At 61.6% G+C, this 18,300-nt stretch overlaps 1 protein-coding gene across 3 annotated transcripts; it reads left to right on the top strand.

The window, feature by feature from the left end:
* Positions 1 to 63: 63 nt before the first annotated feature.
* Positions 64 to 17,023, top strand: MED12 (mediator complex subunit 12). 3 transcript variants are annotated; one of them, XM_058197048.1, is made up of 44 exons: positions 65 to 580; positions 1,013 to 1,117; positions 1,490 to 1,681; positions 2,078 to 2,237; positions 2,444 to 2,619; positions 2,749 to 2,859; positions 3,144 to 3,398; positions 3,743 to 3,889; positions 4,031 to 4,130; positions 4,244 to 4,380; positions 4,852 to 4,983; positions 5,631 to 5,757; positions 5,878 to 6,107; positions 6,207 to 6,290; positions 6,629 to 6,781; positions 6,956 to 7,100; positions 7,185 to 7,303; positions 7,421 to 7,564; positions 7,829 to 7,992; positions 8,145 to 8,276; positions 8,412 to 8,639; positions 9,026 to 9,170; positions 9,428 to 9,548; positions 9,629 to 9,730; positions 9,822 to 9,935; positions 10,026 to 10,180; positions 10,410 to 10,589; positions 10,814 to 10,885; positions 11,048 to 11,190; positions 11,273 to 11,434; positions 11,501 to 11,612; positions 11,749 to 11,838; positions 12,083 to 12,192; positions 12,439 to 12,574; positions 12,806 to 12,967; positions 13,113 to 13,493; positions 13,582 to 13,735; positions 14,177 to 14,406; positions 14,606 to 14,686; positions 14,897 to 15,114; positions 15,226 to 15,451; positions 15,690 to 15,845; positions 15,921 to 16,002; positions 16,838 to 17,023. In XM_058197048.1, the coding sequence occupies exons 1-44, from the start codon at positions 482 to 484 to the stop codon at positions 16,879 to 16,881; spliced, it is 6,516 nt and encodes a 2,171-aa protein (XP_058053031.1). In that variant the 5' UTR covers positions 65 to 481; the 3' UTR covers positions 16,882 to 17,023. The 3 variants fall into 3 exon arrangements, with proteins under 3 accessions (XP_058053030.1, XP_058053031.1, XP_058053029.1); XM_058197047.1 differs by having other exon boundaries at positions 64 to 580; positions 6,956 to 7,303; positions 13,585 to 13,735; positions 14,195 to 14,406; positions 15,693 to 15,845; XM_058197046.1 differs by having other exon boundaries at positions 6,956 to 7,303; positions 13,585 to 13,735; positions 14,195 to 14,406.
* Positions 17,024 to 18,300: the final 1,277 nt, after the last annotated feature.

The raw sequence follows: 18,300 nt of genomic DNA, 5'->3' as shown, positions 1-18,300 counted from the left end.
GGGCTTCCTAAATGCATCAACCGGCCAAGTGACCCAACAGGTGAGGCTCCCTGACGCAGCACCGCCTCCGCCTCGACCTGTCGGACTGCGGGGCTCTGCAGTGACCGAGCTCGGCCTGCAGGGGGAGACGCCAGGCCGTCCTCGGGCACCTCCGCCCGCCCTCGGCAATTTCCGTGCGCGGCGGCGAGGAGGGAGGGCCCCGGCCGGGCGCGTCATTGCTTCCGACCGCCGCGGCGGTGCTCCGCTTTTTGTCCTCCGCGCCCCCCGCAGCCACGCGCGATCCATTCCGGCGCCGCCCGGGTCCTACGCTGCCGAGCGGCCCTCGGAAGGCTTCGGCGCGGCCCGTCCGCCCCGACCCCGCGCTCGGCCTTTTCCGGCAGCCGTCGGCCCGGCTCGGCTGGTTCCGCCGCCGCCGCCGCCGACCCGGTGTCCGGGACTGAGTCTGGTCGGCGGGCGGGCCGGCAGCGCCTCTCGGCGGGCCATGGCGGCCTTCGGGGTGCTGAGCTACGAGCACCGACCTCTCAAGCGGCCGCGCCTGGGACCGCCCGACGTCTACCCGCAGGACCCCAAGCAGAAGGAGGTGAGCGAGGCCGGAGCCCCCGGCCGGGACGGCGCCCCCTGCGGCCAGGGCGGAGGGCGCAGCGCCCCCCCGCGGCCCGGAGGAAGAAGGGGTCCGGGTGGGGAGGGGGCCGCGGACCCCGCCTCCCCCCCCCGTTGGAGTCAGGCTGCTCTTGCCCATGGAGGCTCCATCTAAGCCCCTCCTACCCCACTCCCATCCCCCCCCCTCGGCGGCTGGGCGAGCCTTGTCCGGCTCTGGCCGGGGATCCGCCTCCTGCCCGTATCCAGCTGGTGTCTGGATGCTAAAGAAGCCCCGGGATCCCCCCCCCCGTCTCTCCCCAGGGAGAGTCCCTCGTCTTAGCCCCCTGGGGTCTCCTGGGGGAGGGGGCTGCAGGAGGGCCGTGGGGGAGACGGAGGGGGAGAGCGGCTGCTGACTCTGGCCTTCCTCCCCCAGGATGAGCTGACGGCCCTCAACGTGAAGCAGGGCTTCAACAACCAGCCAGCCGTTTCTGGAGACGAGCACGGCAGCGCCAAGAACGTCAACTTCAACCCCGCCAAGGTAACGCCTCCCCTCTGGACCGCCCTGGCTGTGGATCCCCCCAGAGCTCAGGGTGGGGTCTCACATCCCGTGTTTCTCACCCATAGCTGAAAGTTTGCAATTGGCGGGTGGGGGAGCAGTGATCCTGGGTCTGGGGGAAGCCGGGATCCACCTTGCAAATGCTGGTTGGACTTTCCCCTGTCCCTAATCTGGTCTTTGGATTCGGGGTGAAGTTGTGGGCAGCAGGAATGAGCTGGCGAAGACTGTCCTGTGGCCTGGCACTGCATCACTAAACGCAGCCTCTCAAAAAAGAGGAAGAAGGCACCGGCGTCAGGCTGCAGAGGAGCGCCTTGTGGCCGGAGAAGCTTGAAAGCTCCTTTTCCTCTTCTGCAGATCAGTTCCAACTTCAGCAGCATCATTGCCGAAAAGCTGCGCTGCAACACGTTGCCCGACACTGGCCGTCGGAAACCGCAGGTGAACCAAAAGGACAACTTCTGGCCGGTGACGGCTCGCTCCCAGAGCGCAATTAATAATTGGTTCAACGATCTGGCTGGAACCAAACCCCTCACCCACCTGGCTAAAAAGGTACCGCACTGCCAAGGCTCCCTAGATGAAGACGGGATACATTAAGGAAGGGGTGGCTGAGGCCGGGAGACCCAGAACATCCGTAAACTGTCATGGATTAATGTTGGACAGCTTCGGCAAGGACTTGGAGCAAGGAGTCCTGGGTGGAGAAGGGAGTTAGGCAAGGCCAGAATGCGAGGGATGGGCAGGAATTCTCAATGGCTCAGCCCTGACATGGAGCAGGTGCTGTGGAGGGAGATCAAAGAACGAGATCGGGCCAGTGAAATAGGGTGGCTCTTGTGAGGAGAGCAGTGGGGCTGCAGTTCACCCAATGCCTGGCTTCCTAGCCTTCCTCCTGGCTAGGTCTCTGACCAAACTGTGTGTAAATCGGCCTCCCCCTGCTCTGCTCCCTGGCAGGTGCCCATCTTCAGCAAGAAGGAGGAGATATTTAGTTACCTTGCCAAGTATGCAGTGCCTGTGATGAGAGCTGCCTGGCTGATCAAGATGACCTGTGCCTATTACGCTGCCATTACAGAAACGAAGGTGAAGAAGCGGCATGTCATTGACCCCTTCAGCGGTAAGGGCTGCTGCTCCGGCCTCAAACTGGGCCTCTCTCAACCTCCTCCCATGACAGCCGTTTCTACTGCCCCCCAAATCACCAGGACGGTCTGGCTTTCCCCCGCCCCCAGCTGGCTGTCCCTGGTCTCCCTTGCCTCCTGTGCATGTTGTCCCATAGCAGGTCCGGCCTCGTCCCTGCCACTGAAGGCCGCTCTCCCTTTCTAGAATGGACACAGATTATCACCAAGTTTCTGTGGGAGCAGCTGCAGAAGATCGCCGACTTTCACCGGCAGCTGCTGGCACAAGCCTGCGGCTCACCCTCCAGCATCATGCCCCAGGAGGTGGAGCACTCGGTGAAGCAGTGGGACTACAATGAGAAGCTGGCCATGTTTATGTTCCAGGTGAGAGTGGGGAAGGGAGGTGGCCGCTGTCTGACTGCGGGGTCCCCTTGGGTGGAAAGTGGGTGGAAGGCGGGCAAGCTGAGCCTCACCCCACCGGCCTTCTCCGTGTGCCTCTCCTGCTCCTTCCAGGATGGGATGCTGGACCGGCACGAGTTCCTGACCTGGGTGCTCGAATGCTTTGAGAAGATTCGGCCCGGCGAAGACGAGCTCCTGAAGCTGCTCTTGCCGCTGCTCCTGCAGGTCAGCCCTCCCCCCCTCCAGGCAAACTCAGGAGAGGGACCAGCTGAGCTGGCTGGAAACTCCAGGACTGAAACAGGAAAGTGGGACTCGAACTGTATGGAAGGGAGGGCTTTAGCTGGAGGGGCACCTTACGTCACTTCAGCGGCACAGAGCATGGAGGGCGGCAGCTGGTGCTCTGGGTCTGGAAGGAATGCCCGGTGGGTTGCAAGGCCCCAGAGAGCAGTGGGCTTCTGGGCTAAGCTAATGCCACAGCCTCCAGCCCTGGTCTCTTTTCTCCCCCACAGTATTCCAGTGAGTTTGTGCAGTCGGCCTACCTGTCCAGGCGCCTGGCTTACTTCTGCACCCGCCGCCTTGCCATTCTGCTGGACGCCAGCGGTGGGCACCCAGCTCACCACCTTCCCTCTCAGGCAGCCCCTGCGCTCCCCTCCACCCCGACTCCCCAGCCGGCTGCGGGAAACTCTTCCACCAGCCCTTTCAGCGACCTGCTGCTGTGCCCCCAGCATCGCCCCGTTGTCTTTGGACTCAGCTGCATCCTCCAGGCAAGCGCCTCGTTTGCAGGATCCCGCAGGGCTAGTGGGGAGGTCAGAGCGGCATTTTGAGAGGAAAGGCCTCCAGAAGGAGCATAGGGAGAATTTCCCTGGCTGGCTCATAGTAGCCGGAGGAGGGCAGATAAGAAGCCTCGGGAGTGGGGCTGCTTTCAGAACTGCCCACTTCTGAGGACAGGAGCTGCCCTTAGAATCACAGCAGATTCACCGCTGGAGACACACGGTGGGGTGGGGGGTGCAGATGCACAGGGAGCATTTGGCTTTGGGGATCAGAGAGTACTGTGGAAATGGCTGACCAGCTCAACCTCCTCCTCGTCTCCTCCCTTCTCTGGCTTCAGAGTATTGTCCTGTGTTGCCCCAGCGCCCTTGTCTGGCACTACTCCCTCACTGACAGCAGAATCAAGACGGGCTCTCCCCTCGACCACCTGCCCATTGCCCCCTCAAACCTGCCCATGCCAGGGGTCAACGCCAGCTTCATACAGCAGGTGAGCAGCAGCCCATGTCTCGGCTGGGGCCAACCTGGGGCTGTGGGGGGGCTGTGCCAGGCTTGCTCCCTCCCTGTTTCCCTGGTTGGCTCAGGCTCCTGGCAGGCTCCAGGCTCTTCCTCTGATGCCCTTCCTTGCCAGGTCCGGGCGAGGCTGCGGGAGACGGAGCAGCAGATCAAGGAGCGTGGGCAGGCCGTGGAAGTGCGCTGGTCCTTTGACAAATGCCAGGAAGCCACCGCAGGTAGCCCCTGTCCCGACTCTGCCCCGCTCCCTGGCTGCACCTGTGCCTGAGTGGCTGGAGTGCTCTGTGGGCAGTGGGGCTCCCTGCCTTGGATCTCCCCCTTTCTCTTCCAGGGTTCACCATCAGCCGGGTACTCCACACTTTAGAAGTCCTTGACAGTCACAGTTTCGAGCGTTCGGACTTCAGCAACTCGCTGGATTCTCTGTACAACAGGATATTCGGGGGAGGGCCGAGCAAGGACAGTCATGAGGTGGGGGAAGGGGCTTTTCTGCCTGGGTTCCGCCGTGGGGAAATGGGAGCTAGCAGGAAGAGGGCATGACCAGAGGATGCCTCCTGTGTCCTCTCAGCACACGAAGCATTCCGTTCAGGACAGCCAGGTTGGAAGCGCCGCTGCTAGGCGGCGGTCAAGGCTCCTAGCTGAAATCACTTTAAATGGGCTAGTTAAGCTTACAGTGAAGGAGAGCTCTCCCCGTGGTGGTTAAGGAGCCTCCGTGTTCCTCCGAGTCTCTGTGCCTGAGAGCGAAGCCTAAACCGGGGGGAGGCAGCTTGATGCAGGCTGCGGCTTCTCTTGGGGGTTAGGAGGCTGGAGGAAGCGCTGCGGCTCTTCAGCTGATGGTCTCCCCCGTGCAGCGCTCGCAAGGAAGCAGCGGCTCTGGGGAGCTTGCCTTGGAGAAGGTTAGGCTGGCCTTTCCAGCAGATTACCCCCTTCGTCTCCTGGCAGATCTCCCCCGATGACGATGCCGTGGTGGCTCTGCTCTGCGAGTGGGCCGTGAGCCACAAGCGGTCAGGACGGCACCGGGCAATGGTGGTGGCAAAGCTGCTGGAGAAGCGGCAATCTGAGATAGAGGCCGAGGTGAGCCCAGCGGTGCTTCTGTGGGGATTGGCAGACTTTCAAAAGGAAACATCCGTTGGGCTTGATATTCCGGGATGCCCCGTTGTGACTTGACCAGGATTGTTTGATCACCCCCGTGGCCACGGACAAGGCTGGACATATCTGGCCAGGTCAGAGCTCTTTTGAGGTTGGAACTGGACATTTGTGACCAAGACGTTTTGAAAGTGCTTTACAAATTTATGTTTTCATCCCCAAAAACTTTGTGCTCAGCCCATGAAATTAATTTGAACATTCTGCAAACACAAGTGAACATGACATCCAGTGTAAATTCTTCAGCAAGACCTTAAAACCATCATAAAACATTTGAAATAGAATAATAAAGCCTGTGAAATATTCAGGGTGATGGTCCTCTAAACGCCAGAGACGAGGGTGTGAAAACTTCCAAAGTCCCAATGCGGCACCAAGAGGATTGTCCTAGAAAAGGTGGGGTGGGGGAACGACAGATTCCCTTGCCTGAGAACAGGCAGTCCCTGCAGGAGAAGAGGCCACGGAAACAGTCCCACCAGTGGGGTGTTTGTTCCAGCAGAAACTCTTCTGCAGGGGGCCAAACGTGGGCTCGGGAGGGCCCGGGGGACACGGGGCTCACCCCCTTCTGCTCTTGTGCTCAGCGCTGCGGCGACTCGGAAGTGGTGGACGAAAAGGGCTCCATCTCCTCAGGTTCCCTGTCGGCAGTGAGCGCCCCAGTCTTCCAAGAGGTTCTCATGCAGTTCCTGGACACCCAGGCCCCCATGCTAAGTACGGAGCAAGCCCACCCCCGGCTGCCCTGCTTGAGGGGCAGGGAGGGGGTTGGGCCAGGGACGGAAGCAGAAGCCATCTGGACCCTCATGCCTCCCTCCTTCCCTCCCTCCCTGGCAGCTGACCCCAGCAGCGAGGAAGAGCGGGCCGAGTTCTTCAACCTGGTGCTGCTCTTCTGCGAGCTGATCCGTCACGACGTCTTCTCGCCCAACATGTACATGTGCGCCCTGATCTCACGGGGCGACCTGGCCATCGACCACGGGCCCCGTCCCGCCTCCCCCTTTGACGATGCTGCGGAGGAGCACCACGACCGGAAGGAGCGGGAGGGCAGCCACAGCATCAAGCTGGAGGTTTGAGATGGAAGCCCCTCCTCCTTCTGTTGGGGGTGGGGGGGTGGAGGGCTGGGCAGCTTCGGCTTCAGGGGGCGCGTCATCTGTTCTCTCTGCCAGGATGCCAGCCTCTCAGAATGTCACATGGATATCGACCACAGTTCCAGTGCCATCTTTGATGACATGGAGAAGACTGATTTCTCGGTACGGCCTGGCCGGGCATCCTGACTGGTCTTTGGGGAGCCCAGTGCTGGTGGCAGAGGCCGCCTTAGTTCCCTCCTTCCTTCCCTGGCAGACTGGGTTGCCTCCTCCCCAAAGAGCCACCGCTCTCCAGATGCCCTCCAGTGCCTTGCCTGGGGGAAAAGGAGGCCCAGCCTCTTCTGCCTGGGGCCTGTGGAGGCCTCGAGCGGGGCAGAAGCCATGCAGAGAGAGGCAGAAGCTCTTGGTGGAGGATGGTCCTGCCCAGCCTTCAGGGGGCAGAGTCTTCCCTGCCAAGATGCAGAGTCCACTCACTTCTCTGTCTTTTCCTTCCCTCCCGCCAGATGTTCTCTCCTTCCATGCACTGTGAGTCCAAAGCCAGCCCCTCCCCAGAGAAACTGGACCCTGAGAAGGACCGGGGGGCAGATGGGACGTTGGCTGCCCTCTACGACCAGCCTCGGCACATCCAGTACTGCACACATTTCCCCATTCCCCAGGTGAGAGGCGGTGAGCCGGGCTGCAGTCAGTGGGGAAGAGCTGCAGTTTGCTGGGCGTGTAGGGGGGGAAGGTGCCTCCGCTCGGAAAGGAAGGGCCTCCGGGTGGGGCTGGCTGGAGAATCTCCCCACAGACAGTAGCCGGGCCTGCTCTTCTCCTCCTTCCCGCCTTCCCAGGAGGAATCCAGCAGCCACGAGTGCAACCAGCGTCTGGTGGTCCTTTTTGGAGTCGGGAAGCAGCGCGACGAGGCCCGGCATGCCATCAAAAGAATCAGCAAAGACATCTTGAAGGTGCTCAACAGGAAAAGCACGGCGGAGACAGGTTGGTGGGGCCGCTCAGGCCGAAGGGCTGGGAGGAAGCCACTGGGACCCGCAAAGGTCATCATCATGTGCCTCCCTTGGGCAGGGGGCGAGGAAGGGCAGAAGAGGAAGAGGAACAAGCCAGAGGCCTTCCCAACTGCAGAGGACATCTTTGCCAAGTTCCAGCATCTTTCCCACTTCGACCAGCACCTCGTCACCTCTCAGGTACCTTCCTCCGGCCGGGTCAGGAACTGAGACGGAGCAGCACTGGGGGGAGGGGGCTGGGCTCTGGGGACCCCAGGGGGACACTGCCGGGCACCACGCTTCCTTCTTCTTCTCCAGGTATCTCGCAACGTCTTGGAGCAAATCACCAGCTTTGCCTTAGGGATGTCCTACCACCTGCCTCTGGTGCAGCACATCCAGTTCATCTTCGACCTGATGGAGTATTCGCTCAACATCAGCGGGCTCATCGACTTTGCCATCCAGGTGGGTTGACAGGACAGGGCTCCCCCCCACCCCACTTTGCAAAGGCGAGGGTCCCGTCCTGGGCTTGCTCGGGAGAGAAAGAGAGTTTGTCCCTGGCCGAGATGGGTTGTGAGGTCCCGTTGGAAGCCCAACGCTGGGCTGAAATGCTCACCCAAAGGCCCTCTGAGTCTCCGAGCACAGAAGGGCACAAGCAGAACTCGGCTGCAGGCAGGCAGGGCAGGCAAGGAACGCGCACAGGCATCACTTGCCCTTTCCGCTTCTTAGCTGCTGAACGAGCTGAGCGTGGTGGAGGCCGAGTTGCTGCTCAAGTCCTCCGACCTGGTGGGCAGCTACACCACCAGCCTGTGCCTGTGCATCGTGGCCGTCCTGCGGCATTACCACTCCTGCCTTATCCTCAACCAGGACCAGATGGCCCAGGTCTTTGAAGGGTGAGCCCTGGGCACACGCCTCGCTCCACAGGCTTTAGGGGAGGCTGCCAGCCCTCTGTGGTCGGCTCCCTCGGGGGGTGTTGGGGTGAGGGGCAGGGCCTGCTCAGCACACCCCCTGGCTTTCTGCCACGTTCCTCTCTCCTCCGTCCCAGGCTGTGCGGGGTGGTGAAGCACGGCATGAACCGTTCGGATGGCTCTTCGGCTGAGCGCTGCATCCTGGCCTACCTCTACGATCTGTACACGTCCTGCAGCCACCTCAAGAGTAAATTTGGGGAGCTCTTCAGGTCAGTGGCCCTCCCGCCAGCCTCTCCCGGCCCAGGCCTGCTGGCTCCCTCTGTGCATCTCCCCCAAGGGGGCTGTTGGAGACCCTCCCGGGCCGGCTGGGGCTGCCCAGGCCTCACCTCCTGCTTCCCCCGCAGCGACTTCTGCTCCAAGGTGAAGAACACCATCTACTGCAACGTGGAGCCCTCGGACTCCAACATGCTGTGGGAACCCTTGTTCATGATTGACACCATCGAGAACCCCTCTGCCCACAACTTCACCTACACCAACCTGGGCAAGAGCCTGGCAGACAACCCAGCCAACCGCTACAGCTTCGTCTGCAATGCCCTGATGCATGTCTGCGTGGGGCACCACGACCCGGACCGGTGAGGGCCAGGCCGGGCGAGGTGCCATGGGGGGGACTGCTGATGCCTCTTGCAAGCGCCCTCTTTCCCTGGGGAGAGGGGCAGAGGAAGGAAGCCTATGGGCAAGGAGGAGAGGCAGGAGGTCTGGCCCTCCGTCTGTCTTCTCCCCACTTCCTAGCTCCTGAGGGTAGAGGCTGGAATCACCCCTCATGTTAGTTTCAGCTTGATTTATTGAATTAGCCAGACTTATGTTGTCCCTCCGCATTATGGCCTTTTCTGCCTCTTGAGAATCCCGTTTCGAAGAGGGGTCTTCATGCACACCTCCAGGCTGGCACCCCTCTGTAACTCCTGGCTAATAGCCTTGGGAAGCCAGCCAGGCCCTCACCGGCCCCTGCTTTCCCACCCAGGGTCAATGATATTGCCATCCTGTGTGCGGAGCTGACTGGATACTGCAAGCTGCTGAGTGCCGAGTGGCTGGGGGTGCTGAAGGCCCTGTGCTGCTCCTCCAACAATGGGACCTGTGGCTTCAACGACCTCCTCTGCAACGTGGACGTAAGGGCAGGACAGGGAGGGAGGTTTTGCCGAGCGGGCATAATGTCTGAGTTGGTGAAGAGGGCTGCATGTGCTTGAAGGGCGCTCTCTGGGCTCAACTGCAGGGCCCCTGGTGCCACCAGCTGCATCCCCCGGAGCCAGTGGGCGGTAACTTTGATCTTTTCCTGCCTTGGCTTTTGGCTTTGCTCCCAGCAGTGCCCATGTAGATGGTAATACAGGCAGAGGCTCAGCCGAGCTGCCTTCCTCCTTACCTGCAGGTGAGCGATCTGTCCTTCCACGACTCTCTGGCGACCTTTGTGGCCATCCTCATTGCCCGCCAGTGTCTGCTTCTGGAGGATCTGATCCGCTGCGCGGCCATTCCCTCTCTCCTCAATGCTGGTGAGCATCCGGCTGGGACACCGTCCGAAGGAGTCTGGGAGAGAGGCCCAGTGCTAACCCGCCCGCCCTTCTCTTTGCAGCCTGCAGTGAACAGGACTCGGAGCCCGGGGCCCGCCTGACCTGCCGAATTTTGCTGCACCTCTTTAAGACCCCCCAGCTGAATCCCTGCCAGCAGGATAGCAGTAAGCCATTGGGCCTGGGCTCTCCCACGATTGACTGGGGCGCCTTCTTGATGTCGGTCAGTCCAGGGCTGAAAGTGCGGGCTCTCCACAGGTAAGCCCTCGGTGGGCATCCGCTCGTCCTGCGACAGGCACCTGCTGGCTGCTTCCCAGAATCGCATCGTGGATGGAGCCGTCTTTGCAGTGCTGAAGGCCGTCTTCGTCCTGGGTACGTGCTTGGACACAGCTGGTAAGGGTGGGGGGGGAGTGTTGGTGTGGCTGAGTCAGGCCACTGGATTAGTCACACTCCGGGTTGCAGGGGATGCCGAACTGAAGGGCTCTGGTTTTTCCCACCCGGGAGGGGTGGATGATCTCCTGGATGACGACAAGAAGCCGGCCGGCCGGATGGTTTCTATTGAGACGGCCAGCCTGGATGTCTACGCCAAGTATGTCCTCAGGAGCATCTGCCAGCAGGTGAGACCGACGGCCCTTATGGGGGTAGCGTTTTATCAACCGTTGGCCCATAGGTGGGCAGTGCAGCTCCTCGGATGGGCCTGGTGCTAAGGCCCATTGAGGCCCAGGCATACCTGTGGGGAGATCCCTGCCAGCCTCGGAAAGCAGGGTGCAGACGGGTTGGTGTGGCTGGCTGGCAGAGCCGGAGGCCCCCAGGGTCATTGGCACGCCCCTCCCCCTCTGTCCACAGGAATGGGTGGGCGAGCGATGCCTGAAGTCATTGTGTGAGGACAGCAACGACCTGCAGGACCCTGTCCTGAGCAGCACCCAGGCCCAGCGGCTGATGCAGCTGATCTGCTACCCTCATCGGCTGCTCGACAGCGAGGAGGGCGAGAACCCCCAGCGGCAGAGGATCAAGCGCATTTTGCAGGTTTCTGGGGGGGGAGGGGGCATTGGCCAAGTGGATGGTGCGCCTTGGCCTCTGCAGGCACCGGGGCGGTGGGGGGTGAGATGGAGGGACCGGCTCCTTTCACGATGTGCAGAGATGAGCGGTGCCACGAAATTCCAGCTCTTCAGAAGGGCAAGAAGTCAGCGGGAGGGTTGGCCCCACAGCAGGGCCGTCCTGACAGACGTGTTCGCCGGCCTTCCTTGCAGAACCTGGACCAGTGGACAATGCGCCAGTCGCTGCTCGAACTGCAGCTCATGATCAAGCAGACGGCCAGCAATGTAAGGGCTTGGGGCTGAGGTCCCTGGGGGAGGCCGGGGGGTGGGTGGGGTCAAGGGGCCCCGGAGTTCATCCCGGCTGAGTTGCACAGCTGTCCTCTTGCCAGGGATTCAAAGTTTGACTCTTCCCCCCCCCCACACACACACACCCCTCGCCTCCTGCAGCAAGAGATGAATTCCCTCCTGGAGAACATCGCCAAGGCCACCATCGAAGTGTTCCAGCAGTCGGCCGAGACCAACGGCATCGTCAGCCTGGGCAGCTGCCCCAACCTCATGCCAGCCAACCCCAAAGCCAAGCCTGTCCTTAGGTCAGCAGAGGTCGGGGGAAGCGGGGAGGGGGCTGGAGGTGGGGGGTCGGGGTGGCCTGACCTAGATCTCTCGCCCATCCAGCTCCTTGGAACGGTCCGGAGTGTGGCTGGTGGCGCCCCTGATCGCCAAGCTCCCGACCTCTGTGCAGGGCTATGTGCTGAAGGCAGCGGGGGACGAGCTGGAGAAGGGGCAGCATTTGGGCTCTTCGTCCCGCAAGGAGAGAGACCGACAGAAGCAGAAGAGGTGAGGGAGCTGGAGGGGGGAGGGAAGCCCCTGTGAGCCCGACCCAACCTCTGCCCTTGCCTGCAGCATGACCCTGCTGAGCCAGCAGCCCTTCCTGTCCCTGGTGCTCACCTGCCTGAAGGGCCAGGACGAGCAGCGCGAGGGCCTCCTCACCTCCTTGTACAGCCAGGTCCAGCAGGTAAGCAGAGGAATCCCAAGGTGGCTTTCTGGCCGCATTTCCTCCGGGAGTGGGGGGGGGCTTCCCTTTCCCAGCCCCCCCCCCCCAGCAGCTTCTGTCTGCTGAGGGAGGGCTGTTCCCATCGTCGCCCTCTTAGATTGTGACCAACTGGCGCGAAGACCAGTACCAGGATGACTGCAAAGCCAAGCAGCTGATGCACGAGGCGCTGAAGCTGCGGCTGAATCTGGTGAGCTGTGGGGCACAGAAAGGGCTCCCTCCTGCCTCCCGGAGGCTGCTCCCCAAATCTTGGGAGACAGATCCGGAGCTAATGGACTCCCCTCGCCCCTCCCATAGAATTCCCCTTTTGAAGGAGTCCCCCTTCCAGGACGGGGATGACTGCCTTGGGCAGGGAAGACACCCCCCTCCTTTGCTTTCTCTGCTCCCCCCCGGCCTTCTTGTGGGAAGGGGGCTCATGTGGTCCTTCCCACCAGGTGGGGGGCATGTTTGACACGGTGCAGCGCAGCACCCAGCAGACCACGGAGTGGGCAGTGCTTCTCCTGGACATCATCAGCAGCGGCACGGTGGACATGCAGTCTAACAAGTGAGCCTTTCCTTCCCCTGGGACACAACCACCACCACCACCCCAGGCCCTCAGCACTCTGTTGGGGCACAGGGTTCCTATGCCTCAGAAGCGTCCCACATTCCCCGCGTAAAGAGCCCCAAGGGGCCGTGGGAATTGGCAGCCCTCCCTCCCTCCCTGCCTGCCCAAAGCCTGGCGGAGCCAGTGGGGCTTCTGCTGCCGCTGCCCTTCACTGACCCCCCTTCCCCTCCGGCCCTGATCTTCCAGTGAGCTCTTCACCACCGTCCTGGACATGCTCAGCGTGCTGATCAACGGCACTCTGGCCGCCGACATGTCCAGCATCTCACAAGGCAGCATGGAGGAGAACAAGCGGGCATACATGAACCTGGTCAAGAAGCTGCGGGTAACCCAGAGCCCCCTCCCCTCCCCCATTCCCCCTGGGAGGGAAGGGCTGCCCTGGAGCTCTGGCTCTGGCTCGGCTTCTCTTTCCTCCTGGGTGAAGCTCTGGTGCCTGAGGGCAGTGGGCGGGAGGGAGGGTCCAGAGCCCCAGGATCAAGGGTGGGACGGCTGGGGTGGTGGTGCAGCTCCCTTGGATCCAGCCCGGCTCTCCCTGGAACGGCTCCCCCCTGTGCAGAAAGAGCTGGGCGACCGGCAGTCGGAGAGCCTGGAGAAAGTGCGCCAGCTGCTGCCCCTGCCCAAGCAGACCCGGGACGTGATCACTTGCGAGCCGCAGGGCTCCCTCATCGACACCAAAGGCAACAAGATTGCCGGCTTTGACTCCATTTTCAAGAAGGAGGCAAGTGGCTCCCTGGACCTCTGGCTGGGCCCCTTTGGCTCTTGCTGGAGGGGGGTCGGGGGTCAGAATGAGGAGGGGGCAGCCCTCGGAGCCCCCCACTGAGTTGCCAGGGCTGTCTTTCCTTCCTCTCTACCCCACCCCACAGGGCCTGCAGGTCTCCACCAAGCAGAAGATTTCCCCCTGGGACCTCTTCGAGGGCCTGAAGCACTCTGCCCCGCTGTCCTGGGGCTGGTTTGGGACGGTGCGGGTGGACCGCAAAGTGTCCCGCTTCGAAGAGCAGCAGCGGCTGCTCCTCTATCACACCCACCTGAAGCCCAAGCCCCGCAGCTACTACCTGGAGCCGCTGCCTCTGCCTCCCGAGGAGGAGGAGCCCCCCACCCCGGTGGCCCTGGAGCCGGAGAAGAAGGCAGTCGAGCCGGCCAAGGCGGAGAAGGCCAGCGCCAGCGCTGGCAGTTCTGTGGCGGAACCCAAGAACAAGAATAAGAACAAGAACAAGAAACGGGCCCAGTCTGCCAGCAAGAACGAGGTGAATCTCCCCTCCCCACCCTCCACGGGGCTGGGCCAGCCCTTCCAGCCTCTCCCCCTGCTCATGGCCTTTGGCACCCCCTCCCCAGCAGGAATACTCGATGAATGCAGTCCGGGGCGTCTCCTATGGTGCTGGCATCCCCACCGATCTTCTGCATCACCAGCCGGGGAACTCCATGTCTCGCCTGGCCTATGGGCAGCCTCCGGTGGGCCTCTATGCCCAGAACCAGCCCCTCCCAGCAGGTCAGTCAAAGTCTGATATCTCTTCGGGGGGTGGAACCCTCTGCCCCCTCCCTGAGATTGGATTTTGGCGGCTTCCCCAGCAGGGTTCCCTGTTGGGCTGCCCCCAACCTTGGCCGGTTTAGCTCAGGCTGGTAAGGCCTGTTATTAAGAACACAAAAGCCTGCAATTACTGCAGGTTCGAGCCCGGCCCAAGGTTGACTCAGCCTTCCATCCTTTATAAGGTAGGTAAAATGAGGACCCAGATTGTTGGGGGGGCAATAAGTTGACTTTGTAAAAATATACAAATAGAATGAGACTATTGCCTTATACACTGTAAGCCGCCCTGAGTCTTCGGAGAAGGGCGGGGTATAAATGTAAACAAAAAAAAAAAAAAAAAACCTCCCTCGGGTGCTTCGGGCACCTGCTGGCCTCTTCCATCTGGCGGCACCCAGCAAAGACCAGGTGCTCTTCTCCTTGCAGGAGGCCCTCGGTTGGACACGTCATACCGACCGGTGCGCATGCCCATCGGCAAGCTGGTGCCCAATCGGCTCCCCTATGCGGGGGTCTTGCCAACCAGCATGGGCATGCTGGGAATGGACCCTTCCTATAAATCAGCCGTCTATAGGCAGCAGCCGCCGCCACCTCCTGTGCCTGGGGGGCAGCTCCTGCGCCAGCAACTGCAGGCCAAACTGGTAAGCTGCCCAGGAGGGGGGATTGCAGAGTAGGGGTCGCCTGAGAAAGATCTCCTCCCCTTCACCCCTCCGCCTGTCCTTTGGGAGAGCATCTGTGCCCAGAAGGAAAAGTCTCAGAGCTGGAGAGGATCCACAGCCCCCTGCAGGGCACCAGCTGTGCCCCAGCTGCCCGTGCCAGGCCTCTCTCTTGTCTCCCCAGCAAGGCCAGGGGATCCTGGGGCAGCCACCAGTGCGCCAGATGCCTCCTACGACAGCCTATGGAACCGGGCAGCCAGCGCAGGTGAGCCCTCGGCTCCCTTCCGGGAAACTCTCCTGGCCGGGGGCTTTAGGGTGGGCAACTGGGAAGGAAGCTCCAGCCCTCAGCTGGTGGAGCTGAGCCCGGTCTCTGTTCGGCAGGAGCGCTAGAGACTGTCTGTCTTCTTGTGTAAAGCGGTCGAGCCGTAGCTCACCTGCCCAGCCCATTCCTGCTCCTTCCCTCTTCTCCCTACAGGGCTACACCCCATACGGGGTGCCCCACCTCGGCCTTCAGCAGCATCCCTCCCAGGCCAGCACCATGGTCCCCTCGACGTATTCCGGCCAGACCTATCAGAACAGCCACCCCAGCGCCAACCCCGCCTTTGTCGATGCCGTCCGGTCTATGCAGAGGCCCAGCGGATACGTGCACCAGCAGGCCCCTGCCTACGGGCACGCCCTGAACGCCGCACAGAGGTACCCAGGGAGCAGGCTTCAGGGATGGCATCGGCCCCCACCGGATCCAGCCGAGGCTCTGCCCAAAAGGCCCCTCTCTGATGCCCCGGCTCTGCCCGTCCTGCGCTCCAGGTTCCCCCATCAACCGATGCAGCAGCCGGCCATGATGGGCAGCATCAACCACCTGAGCACGCAAGGGGTCCCCGCGGGGGTCCGGCCCAGCCAGCTTCTGCCCGACCAGCAGCAGCAGCAGCAGCAACAACAGCAGCAGCAACAACAGCAGCAACAACAGCAGCAACAGCAGCAACAGCAGCAGCAGCAATACCTGAGGCAGCAACAGCAGCAGCAGCTGCTCCGGGTGAGCAGCCAGGAACCCCGGCAGCAGCCTCCTCGCTCCAGCCTGCTCTCCATCCGTGGGGCTGACAATGGGGCTAGGAGTCTGGGGCAAAAGGGGAGGGGTCTAAAAGTGGGGTGGTGGTTGTCCAGGCTGCCTCAATGGCTGCCAGGGACGCCTGGTCTGAAGGAGGCGACCCTCCCTCCGTCTTCCCAGGGGCCCCTGGCTAAGGGTCTCCCTCCGTCTGCCTTCTTTTTTGCAGCAGCAGCAGCAGCAGCAGCCCCCCCCGCAACCGCAGCCCCAACAGCCGCAGCCGCCCCCCCAGCAGCCGCCCCCCGTCCCCCCCGTCCCTCAGCCCCAAGCCCAGGGCCAGCCGCCGGGACTGGGGATGCAAGGCCTGACTCCTCAGCAACCCCTGGTAAGTTGGACCCTCTCCCGGGGGGGGGGTGTTCCCCCTCACCCCACCCTCAGTGATGCCTCCCCCTCTGTGCAGTTCCAGCGGCAAGGCCTCCAGCAGACCCAGCAGCAGCAGCAGACGGCCGCCTTGGTCCGGCAGCTCCAGCAGCAGCTCTCCAGTAAGGCCTGGGCCCCAGGCCCGTCCCTCAGCCAGCCGGGCAGGGCTGCAGGCCCCCCTTAGGGGAAGGGAGCAGGGTTGCCCCCCTCTTGCCTTCCTGAACAGGTGGCCCTAAAGGCAAGGGAGAGGGCTTCGTGGGAGGGGGAACCCAGGGTCCCTTGTGGGTCTCCCTTTCCCTTGCCAGGCCTTCCTTTCCCCACCTGGCCGATGAGAGCAGTGACTCGCTGGGGTGTCTGACCCAGATGGATGAGCAAAGGACCCCCTGCGCCCTTCAGCCGTGGGGCTCCGCAGAAGCTTCAGAGCAGCCACCGAGGGAGGGGCCTCCCAGGCGGGCCGCTTGGGCGTCTGGCATGTGGGGCAGCCTTGGAGTTGGCCTCCTGCTGCCTCTGCAGAAAAGGGCTGGATTGTAGGGGGAGGGCTTCAGCCCCCCCTGCAGCACCTGAGAACTTTCAGCAGCTTCGTAGAAGAGACTGAGCCTCTGGCGCCTGTGAGCCCGGGGAGAAAGGGGCTGCTCCCATAGTGGTTTTTCCCATCCCTTTCTCCGCCATGAGCCCCCCTTCCAGGGGCCCAGACGATCCATGGGCAGGCAGGAGCCCCACCCACACATTTGGCTAGCTGGGCATGCCGGGAGGCCCAGCAGAGGCTCAGAGCTGCACTTGAGAACTTGTCATGCGCAGGGGAGCTGATGAGCTGTGTCCTGCCAGAGTCAGGGAATGGGCACCTCCTGCGCAGGGGCCCTCCTTCTCCCAGGCCCAGCCAGCTTCTGCCCCAAATACCGACCCGCCTCCTTCCCTCCCTTCCCAGCCTCTAACTCTTGTCTTTGCCCCCCACCCCAGATACGCAGCCCCAACAGAGCAGCAACCCATTCGGACGGTATTGAGCCCCACGAGAGAAGCAGCAGTTTCCCAGAGGACTTGGAAGGGCCACTCTTCAGGGCTGGGGGCAGAAGAGGCCCCCCACCCATCCTCGGCCAGGAGTGTTTTATCACGCCAAATGAGTGTTTTTAATCTCCACTTTCTACCAGTGTTTCCAAATCCTGTGTGATTGCTAGAGTCTCCCGCCCCACTTTGATTTCAGCTTTTAATAAGTTTTTAGTATTTTTGTTAAAATAATGACAAAAAAAAACAACTTGTAAGATTTTATACTTTATTTATACCAGATGAACCCTGTATCACAGATGTCCTGAAAAGAAATACAGAGAGCATACTTTCCAGAATGTATCTTAGTTTTTTAGGATGGGCGAGGATGGGGGGCGGGCGGGGGGGGATTCAGCTCTTCGTCTTTCCTGAGATCGGTTCTCCAAATTGGTGCTTGGTGCTGAAAGGGGGTGCAGGTGCCCCCCATCTCCTCCGGTTCTGCTTGCTTGGGCTGTTAACGAGGGAGAACCTGGCCCTTTTGCAGGTTGCGTGCAGAAGACGGCCAGCCGTGCCATTGCAAAGACCAGTGGGGAGATGGCCAGGCACCCTCCTGCCCCCCCGCCCCCCCGGCATCCCTGCCGAGGCACCTGCCTTGGTTCAGGCAACCACTGGGCAAAATTGGCATCTGGAGGAGATGCACTTGGAATTTCTCTTCCCTTCTGATGTTGTCTGTCTTAGAAATTTTGGTGGCCCTTGAGCCACACACCTGCTCACCCCCCCCCAAGTCTCTTGTGTTTGGGGGTACAAGGGATGCTTCTCTGCTGATTTAGTCACCCCACTTTAAACTGCTGGTTGGCCTTGGCTTAATTGCCCTGCAGCCTCCAACAATTGGCCATACTCTGTGTGCGAGTGTGGATTGGCCGAGTCTGGCGCAATGGTGGGTGGCCCTGCGCAGCCGGTTTTTGCAGAGAGGGCTTCCAGCACGGCGGCTGATTCCTCCACTAAGGAGATTGGGAGGGGGGGTCTGCAGAACTGTTGGCAGGGCCGAGGGACCAAAACCTCCACTTTCTTCCAGAGTCATCTGAGATGGTTCAAGGTTTGCTTCCTGTGCAGTGTGGCTGGTGGAGGCCTGGAAAGGGCATGAGCGCCCCCCCTCCGGGGTCTCTTCCGTGAGGCTTCCTGTCTGCCCTGCAGGATCCAGGCCCAGTGTAAACGGGCATCTTTCCCTGAAGCGAGCCTCCCTGGCCAACAAACAGGTGTTTTTCCAGAGGTCAGGCCAGTCCTTTCAGAATCATCTTCCCAAGTTGGTTACTCAAAGAGTTTTTATCGCCCTCTTCCTGTCTTGGCCTTTCTCTGAAGGAAATGCGGGGAAACGCTTGTCCTTCGCCTCTTCTTGAATGAAGGTTGGCAAGTGTCCATGTAACCCTGGCTCCTTCTCCCAG

This window comes from Ahaetulla prasina, chromosome 11 (assembly GCF_028640845.1).
Source record: "Ahaetulla prasina isolate Xishuangbanna chromosome 11, ASM2864084v1, whole genome shotgun sequence".
In the NCBI taxonomy this organism is placed as follows: Eukaryota; Metazoa; Chordata; class Lepidosauria; order Squamata; family Colubridae; genus Ahaetulla; species Ahaetulla prasina.
This window is presented reverse-complemented; position numbering and strand designations above follow the sequence as displayed.

Coding starts and splice junctions, on each gene's coding strand:
- MED12 (XM_058197046.1), top strand. CDS start 482: ATGGCGGCCTTCGGGGTGCTGAGCTACGAGCACCGACCTCTCAAGCGG. Junction 7,993..8,144: donor ATGGCCCAGGTCTTTGAAGG/GTGAGCCCTGGG, acceptor CCTCCGTCCCAG/GCTGTGCGGGGTGGTGAAGC. Junction 9,936..10,025: donor GAAGGCCGTCTTCGTCCTGG/GTACGTGCTTGG, acceptor TCCGGGTTGCAG/GGGATGCCGAACTGAAGGGC.